The sequence below is a fragment of the Pseudomyrmex gracilis genome, unplaced genomic scaffold (genome assembly GCF_002006095.1).
Source record: "Pseudomyrmex gracilis isolate BER0280 unplaced genomic scaffold, ASM200609v1 scaffold_1819, whole genome shotgun sequence".
NCBI classification, from domain to species: Eukaryota; Metazoa; Arthropoda; class Insecta; order Hymenoptera; family Formicidae; genus Pseudomyrmex; species Pseudomyrmex gracilis.
In genome coordinates this window covers 12,171-21,716 of record NW_018022403.1, presented here as the reverse complement: position 1 = coordinate 21,716, position 9,546 = coordinate 12,171, and the positions used below count along the sequence as shown (strand labels likewise).

The following is a 9,546-nucleotide window of genomic DNA, read 5'->3' as shown; positions in this document are numbered from 1 at the left end:
AATAGGATGGCCGCTCTCAGATTTCTCTCTGGTCCTATCATAAGTGATGATATCTCAATCGTTGAGTTTTCTGAACGTAACCAATGTAAAATAGACTTAAGGTTTGTTCGCGTCGCATGCTTCAAAGTATAACACAGAGCACTTGGATCACAAATAAGATGGCGGCTGGGACAGATAAGTTCATGTGCCCTAACGGCCAGTGACACGAACGATCTGAGGCACTTCTTCTAAGGGTTAGTTTAATAATAATTGCCCTAACTCTTAGACCATATATACTTATAGACACGGCCTGTAGATATGAATCCACGAGTCGAGGTGAAGCAAAGATAATATCATCTACGTGACGTCACATGTGGGCTTTTCAGCAATGGCTAAACGCGGCCTAGTAGGGCTGCGGTCCGAAACACGCCCACAGTACCACTAGTGCTCACAACGCTCACGATTGGTCCGATTCATTAAGCGTGCTAACGCCGCTTTTATTTCGGACCGCCTGTAGTTGTGAGCAAAAATTGCAAAGAAACATAACCTGTATAAACATTGTGTGATGAAGTTTTTAAAAAATCGTGATAATATAATGGCTATAGAAAATAAAGCAGTGTTATTGCAATTAATGGAAATTGCATTCGAGAATTCAGAGGATGATGATGATGAATATTNAAATTTTGTAATTAATTCGTCAAGTAGTGATGAAGATGAAGAGGAAATAGAAACAATTTCTATTGTAAGCAACAATAGAAAAAAAGAAAACAAACGGCCTCGAATTGAAGGTTTTGTGGAAAGGATTATCCCTGGATATACCGCGGAAAAATTCAAAATACATTTTCGGTATATTTATTTTTATTGATATATTTCTTGTCGCGATAAAACTTGTAATAAACTTATGCAACTTNTACTTTTGAAATAGATTACTTCCGACGACTTTTGATTTTATTATAAGCCTAATAGGACCAAATTTNAATTTTACGAAGTCATTCTCAGGTAGAAAGCCTATTCCAGCATATAAACAATTACTTATGGCTTTATGGATGATGGCCACACCAGATTCATACAGGTGATTTGATTGCAATAGATGCCTGATTTTTTAATAATTGTTTGATGAAAATATTGAAACAAATTATGGCTTTTATAGATCTGTGTGTACTAAATTTAATATGGAAAAAGCAACAGCAATTCGCGCCATGAGACGAGTCACATATGCTTTGCATAGCTTAGCTCCTCGTTTCATTCAATGGCCTNAAGGAAGAAAAGCTACTGAAGTAATAGCGGCATTTAAACGTGTGAGTGGATTCCCAGATGTGATAGGGGTTATAGATGGCACACATGTGGAAATACGATCTCCTCAGAATGACGATTATCAAGCATATATAAACAGAAAAGGATATCCATCAATACATGTACAGGTAATATTTTGTGGAAAACTGCTAAATACAGTTAAATAACAATCTAATTTTCAGAGTTGTAAATGTGACTTCCAATTTTGTATTGTTCTATTTCAGGCTGTATGTACTCAAAAATTATTGTTCACAAGTGTGTTTGTTGGAAATGCTGGATCTGTGCATGATGCTCGAGTTTTCAGAATCTCACCAGTTGCTGGATATATTGAAAATCCAGAAATGTACTTTCCAAACNATAGTCATCTTGTTGGTGATGGTGCTTATGGTATCCATCCAAATTTANTGGTTCCATTTAAAGATAATGGCCACTTAAGTCTTAGACAAAAAAATTTCAATTTATGTTTATCGTCAGCCCGAGTTGCAATCGAAAGAGCCTTTGGTGTCTGGAAAGGACGCTGGAGAAGTATTTTANATTGCTTGCCTATGACTACTTTAGAGAAAATACCAGAATACATAGTTGCAACTATGGTCTTGCATAATGTATGTATATTGAGCGGGGATCTAGTTGATATTAATCTGGAGCTAAATCAACAAAATGTTATCCAACGTAGTAGATTAATACCAGGTAGAACAGATGAAGGCAATATAAAACGACAAAGAATAATGAATGCTTTGATTATGAGGAACAGTTGATGTAATATTTTTTGTCAAATATAAAAAGTGAAAAATATATTACTTTAAGTAAATATATAAAATAATATATAATATATAATATTGTTTTAAGTGAATTATATATAAAAATCGATATAAAATATATAAATTATGAGTTAAACTGAGTTTCAGATTTATTTCTACGTACCTGTCAAATATAATTAGAAGTTTTTTAGTCTAGCAAAAATGACAAAATATAAACTACTCTAAACATTTATATATATAATATATATACTATATATATAATATCACAAAGATTAATAAAATCACGATAATCATTGAATGTAATGTATATACAAGTAAGTATGTATCAAAATTAAACGTTCTTTTTTTATTTGATGACATGAATACATACATAAATTTATGAAAAATCATTAAATATTAAAACTACAACTAAAAACTTACTTAGTTATATCACATCAAAATTCTGAATATATATGAACACATATATATATACTTAAACATACACACACATTTAAATACTTTTCTTTAATCACAAAACAAAAATTGCATAAGATTTTTAATAACTTTATATTTGTAACACATCAACTTCTTAAGGTAATATCACACTTGTATTTACTAAATAATCAGCTAAATAATTAACTTAAAAATTGCACGAAATATAACATAGAATGTAATAGGAACTCAAAGTAAGTTAGGTTTGTAATATTACAAATATCAAGTAGATAAAAAAATAAATATAACATTTTTTTCAGAAAAATCATAAATTATAATGCCAATACAAATAATTAATCAAATAATTTTTTACCCGCAATAGTTTCACAAAATTTTTTCATTATATCCATTTTTTCTTTATGCTGTTTTTCTTTTTGATCTTTTAGTTCTTGTAATATAGTTAACTTTAACTCTTCTTTTTTCTTCTCTCTTTCCTGCCTGTCTTGTTTTAATTGTTTGATAAATTCATCTAAAACTTTTTCAGATTTTAACTTTTTAGTGGTAGGTCTCTTATTTTGGTTCTCATCTGTTGAACTTGCAGGAGATGAAGGCCCAGCTTCTGATGCTATTGCTTTCGGATTAGCCCATCCTGATCTTCCAAATAATTCATCCATTCTCTAAGAGCAAATAAAACATATCAAAGTTTATATATCTACTCTCGTGTGTAGAAAAAAAATTTGAAACAAACATTATATATTACAGATATAATACCTCAAAATACTGCCAAGATTTTCGATCATTTCCAGATATGTTATTGTGATCTATGACTTTCCTGTACATTTTCTTCAAGCTGTTCAGTTTTGATTGACATTGTGTGCCTGTTACTGCAACATTCGGATCAACTGTATTCATGTCATTTGCAATACTTTCCCATATCTTACTATGACGTTTAACGCCTGAAGAAAATTCGTTCATCCGTTCTTCATATTTTTGCAAGAGTAAATATACACTTTTTGAAGGCCATATAAATACAGCTTTATCACTCTCTACAAAATATCCAATTATTTGTTTAGGGTTAGGAACAATAATAGAGCAATTATTTAACATTAATAATTAAACTTATATACCATTTGTATCTTCACCAATTTCTTGTATTGAGTTTGCTGGAGATAGTGATTCCGATGATGGATAGAACGTAGGAGACAAAACTTCTTTCATAAGCATTGTTTCATTAGGCTTCTGTAAAATATTCTTTTGCCTCGCATATTCATGCATTAAATTTAATGCAAATGCATTGTCTAAGTTTTTCATTGCAGAAAAAGCAAAACTTATTAAAATTACTTGTGCAAAGTTAACCTAAATAAAAAGTAAGTATCTCAATTTTTATTACCTGTAGTTGCTCTTTTAGCGTCTTCTGCATTTAACTGAAATTTTATTACTTCGCCGTTTTCGTTTTCAATAAAAACGTCATGAACTGTTAAATCTGTCATTTTTGTATAATTTTTAATAAGAAAAAAAAATATTTTTGTCAAAAAGAAACACACTTTTCTTTGTTCCCGCCAAAATAACGAAACGCGCTCACGGTGACCCATCTTCGGATTATGGGCGTCGTGAGCATCTCGTGAGCATAACTCAATGACGTCACTTCGCTCACAAAAAACACTCACAAAGCGAATCGGACCGATCCTGAATGCGCTAATAGCGCTGTGAGCGTATTTCGGACCGCAGCCTAGATGATATTATCTTATCTTCAAGGCAGTTATCTGAAGCCGTCTATAAACGCGCCTTTGCTTTGCCCACATGTGACGTCATGTAGATGATATTATCTTTGCTTCAAGATAGTTGTCTGAAGCCGTGTCTATAAGTATATATGGTCTAAGTCCTAACTACTACCTTAGGCTACTGGACCGGCCCAGTGATCTCGCGGCCTGAGTGCAGGGGCTGCGAACCTGGAGGTCCCGAGTTCGAATCCGCTCACCACCTAAGGATTTTTTCCGGGCCGGTCCCTTTCAACCGAGTTTATCGGTTGATTGGCGAACTGAATCGGGCCTCCAATAATTAATTCGGGTGTAATCCCGAATTAATTTCTCTCCCACAAGGCGATTGTAGTCATACCATCTTGAGCACGAGCCCGACACAGATGGGCACGCCCCCTGTGAAAGACGGCCGTGTATCGCGTGGTAGTAGGTAAAAACTGCACATCCCCCCCCCACATTTGTTCTGAGAATGGCTGCTTTCCTATTAAGAGACACAGTCGACACAAGTCGACACAAGAGTCATTCTGTCTTTGTTTCTCACTGAATACTGAACGAAGACAGAATGACTTTTGTGTCGACTTGTGTCGACTGTGTCTCCTAAAAGGAAAGCAGCCAATGTATATCAGTAGACTGGCGTTTGCTCCTCTCTCGCAGGGGCGTGAGCCATAGAAGCAAAGAAGAAGAAGAAGAACCTTAGGCTACTGCCGTAAAAGTTGGAAAATATGAAACTCGTATTCCCGTTCATAATTTAATTATAAACGGTGGTACGAATTTCCTATTTTCCAACGTTTACGACAGTAAAAGTAGTTTAAATTAACGGTTACGGCTATTATAAATCAATTCTAACAATATGGATCCGCTCGAAAATTTGTTGTTTGGTTTTTGTATTGTTATTAATAACGAACTTGATGACGTTTTTGCACAAAATCTTGTGCCTTTTGCAGATGATTTATTTAGAATAGAAGACGATGACAAAATAGAGAGTAAGTATTGATGACCATCCTTGTTGAAAGCAGAATTATTTTCTATTTCATCATCTGAGTCTATATATACAGTTGAAGAATCCAATAAATGGCATGTGCTGTATAGAACCTGTTAAGGGAATTGTAACTGAAGGATTTTCACGAATTACAGCCTGAGAGTATATTCTGGAAGGACTTGATACATTCAATAAGGAATTTAAAGGCACAGTGGATGTTGTGGTTAGATACTGTGTCGAGTTTGTTGTAGAAGTTACAGGAGTAAATACAGTTTTGAGCTTAATTAACTTAAATGACAGCATTTTAGGCATAGCTAAATTTAAAACAACAAGTCTGATTATCGAGGAATTAACACTTATGGGATGTGTTATAATTTTCTGATTAGGATTAGGTTTCATTTTTTTCTTGCAACTAAAAAAAGAGAAAAATAATAAATCAATACTTTTGATAAGCTGCTCAAAGTGTGTTTCTTGCTACTGATAATATTCACATATTTTCTTTTCAGCCACATACTTTTTAATAAGCTTTCAAATATTGATTCCAAAATTCGAAAGGAGACGTAAAAAATTACTATACTCGTCCTCATTGCGCATGTGTACAACAAAATGCCCCAACTGCACCACCTTTAAAGCTGAGGCACATAGAGCATGCTCCTATTTGTCCCTTAGGCTGCGTTCGGAGAGCAATCGCTATCAGCGCTATTACGTTATTCTATCTTTGTTTTACATCTAATGAGTAATAAAGATAGAATAATGCAACAGCGCTGATAGCGCGCTCCTTGAACGCAGCCTTAGAGTATGCTGATGCGAACACCTAATCGCCATACTGTTTCCGGTGACGCGAACGTATTAGAGCGCGTTGGAGCAAGTTGGAGCATTTTGGGGCATGCGACGCGAACAAACCTATATTTTCTGTTACATTCTGATAACACACTTTCTATAAAGATAGTCTTTTTGAAATTTTTTATATGGATTTGACGTAGTTTTTATACGGATTTCACAAAATAAATAAAAGGAAGAAGGTCATTTTCCTGCTTTTCTATTGATTACTTAAACTATAGTACATATGTGTCGAAATTGTCAAAGCATAATTCTATCTTTATTTTTCGTTAAATTTAGAACAAAGATAGAATGATTTAGAAGCATTTGCAGCACTACTTTAATCGCAGTCTCTGTGACACAATGTAGTACAAGCACACGCCGCAAGGCGTGGTCAGCGGTTTGACCACTGTTGCACGTTCATGGTATATCTTTATATGCGTAATGTGTGGATTGTATGGCGATTATTCAAAAAATTGAGCTTTATCGTTTATTTGATAGTTTCTGTAGTGATATATGCAACAATTTATAATTCCGAACTGAAAGATTTCACGTATTAGATTTACATTAGAAGCATACGAAATCGGACGTGTGCGCGCGCACGAGCACACACACATATAACATACAACGTATAACATCTGCGGTTAGTGTGATGCAGGATCGAATGCGTTCGCGACGAATAAATACGGGGATTACATGGTTAGTAGATAAAGTATTCTACAAAGTGAGAATTGGTCAATCGTGAGTGTAACAGTTACGTGAGTTTTGTCTGTCGACGGGCAACACAACAGTGTGTGTCGTTCCACCAGGTGTTTGTTCCATCGTCCGTTTTTGCAGACCACGCTCGATGTGAGAATTGGATTTTTCTACTAGCGCTTTGCAGTGCTTATCGAGATAGACGACTTCACCAATATTGTTTATATCTCGAGACTGACGGTAAGATATCTCTATCGACTGATTATAACAATATTGCTTATCTCTAAGTGAACTATATTCTGATTAGAATTATGTGACTTGTTAGGTATCAATTATATACATTTTTCACAAGTTTAAATGCGATATGCGATCAAAATATCAAAATATTATCAAAATATATCAAAATATTGAAACTTCAATACAATAAAAAAGTATAAAAAAGACAGTGTGCACATGATACACACACACACACACACGTGCAAGTGGAACATACAACTAATAATACATTTCCACGTTATTTACATTTATATATTATAAGTGCTATTATAAATAGCACTTATGATCATTTTAAAATACCAAATATTAAAGCTCATGATAATGTATAACTTAAATTAGAGGTCTCATTATAAACCTAGTTATATGCTAGATCTACATATGTACAAAATATTTTTTTAATAATGTGTAAATAATTCCACACATGGAAATTTGAAGTAAATTCAATTTGATCATTTATTTAATATGCTTTGTTTGATTTTAAAATATTTGGTTAGAGCCAATGTGAGCCAAAATATTGAATGTTTATATAAAATATCTTTTTCTTTATTATAAAAATTCAAACATTTCAATTTTGAATATCTAAAAAAAGATAAGAAAATACAATCGTGTTGCAGTTCAATTTTTGTGAGTTTTTTTTGAAACTATTATCAGTATAGCTATCTATTTTTGGAACGCTAATATTATGAATAATATTATGTAAAGGCTTTGCAAAAAACATAAAAAAGTGTTAATCGACAAGCATGTTATTTTATATATTTATGGTTTTTATTTTTAAAATACTTATGTTACATATTAAGAGAAGCATTATTTATGCACAAACAATAAAAGTCGTATATTATTATACCAAAGATATGTGATTAGAAGAGTACTTTATATGATATACAATAATTTTTCAAAATGTCTACATTGAAACATTAGATTTTTTTTTGGATGATGAATTTGTATCTAAATAAGCTATTAATGTAGAACTTAATATTTGAACATTATAGACACTTTCTTAAATTGTTTTCAATTTTAGTTATTTTTACTGTTGACATCAATTGTAGTAATAACTATATTATGATCATAATGTATAAAGTTTATCAATTAAATGTTTTTTGTCTTGCTTGTTGATGATCTTATGTTAATTTTGATTTTTATTATGCTTCATTTTTCAAAAAGAATTATTATTTAAGTTTATACTGTTGATAATTATATGATATTTATAAACTTTTTACTGATGAAAATCTACTGTCTAGAATCGTCTGAATTTTAATAACATAGAGAAGAATATTTTACATAAGCAAGTAATTATTCATTCTAGTATTCTCAGCATAAATTTTGATGAAATTATGTTTGTTTGAAATCATGCGTTTTTGCACAAAATGAAAGAATCTGGAAAAAAAGTGTCGGCCCCTCGCAAAGCTAGTTATAAAGCAGTAAAGTTGCTGCTTTTAAAGATTAGGAAATCTGTTATTTTGACAGAATACAGCCGGATGTCTGTTCTTTTTAACTGAACTTCGTGCACCGTTCATCTTTGATCTTTTTTTTAAAGTGAAAAGAAAAAAGATGAATTGTGAAAGAAGTTTAACTAAAAGAAGGTCTCATATTAACATGCAATGTAATCATATGCACAGAGTGTTTCGCTAAATGTAACATACGCTATGATTATGTGCGCACGCACTGTGATTATAATCTTCGCACATTTAAAATAACATAAATAAAGCGCGCCACAAACGTAAACAAATTATTACACAAAAACAATGCAACAATCCTACAATAATGATCAATAGAAAAGAAAGATTTTTGGTTTGTTTTTTTCGTTGAACTAGTCACACTAGTACAGAGTTTATTTTTTTTCTCCCAGCAAACAATTTCTGACTGCGCAGACCTGGCAACAGAAACTGTGTGCAGAAATGCTATAATACGGAAACATGCTTTGTGTGCTGCCAAAGCTGTTAACACACAGACACAAAAAACGCAACATGGTCACCAAAACTCACCAAATCATATCCTACTGAGGACACAGATAGATATGGATTTGATGTGGCAGTTGGCGACAAAATCGCAACATTTGACAACCAAATTGTTTGCTGGGCTCTTTTATTTAGAATGAAAGAGATGAACTCTAAACTGATGCAGCTGGTTCATTAAAAAAAAAAAAAAACGCGGGATTAATTTCTTCAACATGCATTTCTTAAAAAAACTCATTTTAATATGACTTGATATATTAACGTTATATAATTTTGTGTTTATTCTTACACATTATTTGCAATAAATCAACATAAAACACTTTTGTTGTCTAGTTAAATGTAGATTAAAACAATTTTGACGTAGATCCGAGACGTAACCTCTTTCTACCCAAAAGGAAAGAGAAGAAAAAGTTTTAGGAAAGTAAGTTTTTATTTTTGCGTTGTAGATAACTTGCGTTGCAGTAATCCAAAATGATCAAATGTCAAATTTTCAAATTGTTGGTTTGAAAGAATGTTTGTTATATAGGGTAACTGTCCCTATTAGTGTGCTGTTAAGCAAGCGTGCTCTCTTTTTTGAATAAATACTCAATTAACTGACTTCAAATGAGCTTGCTCAAAATTTATAT

General features: G+C 32.5%; 2 protein-coding genes across 2 annotated transcripts; one reads left to right on the top strand and one right to left on the bottom strand.

Moving 5' to 3' along the window:
• Positions 1–353: 353 nt before the first annotated feature.
• LOC109862459 (putative nuclease HARBI1) lies at positions 354–2,054 on the top strand. Its single transcript, XM_020442520.1, has 4 exons — positions 354–825; positions 905–1,051; positions 1,130–1,400; positions 1,497–2,054. The coding sequence occupies exons 1-4, from the start codon at positions 545–547 to the stop codon at positions 2,025–2,027; spliced, it is 1,230 nt and encodes a 409-aa protein (XP_020298109.1). The 5' UTR covers positions 354–544; the 3' UTR covers positions 2,028–2,054.
• A 740-nt stretch (positions 2,055–2,794) lies between these two features.
• Positions 2,795–4,173, bottom strand: LOC109862460. The gene is made up of 4 exons (XM_020442521.1): positions 3,832–4,173; positions 3,569–3,739; positions 3,213–3,487; positions 2,795–3,118 (listed from the first exon to the last, which is right to left on the bottom strand). The coding sequence occupies exons 1-4, from the start codon at positions 4,031–4,033 to the stop codon at positions 2,795–2,797; spliced, it is 972 nt and encodes a 323-aa protein (XP_020298110.1). The 5' UTR covers positions 4,034–4,173.
• Between the last annotated feature and the right edge of the window lie 5,373 nt (positions 4,174–9,546).

Bases quoted from the DNA above. Each gene is read 5' to 3' on its own strand.
- LOC109862460 (XM_020442521.1), bottom strand. From the start codon at position 4,033: ATGGGTCACCGTGAGCGCGTTTCGTTATTTTGGCGGGAACAAAGAAAA. The intron at 3,488-3,568 runs GTATATAAGTTT...GATATTTTGTAG, and splicing joins AATTGGTGAAGATACAAATG to AGAGTGATAAAGCTGTATTT. The intron at 3,119-3,212 runs GTATTATATCTG...ATTTGCTCTTAG, and splicing joins AATCTTGGCAGTATTTTGAG to AGAATGGATGAATTATTTGG.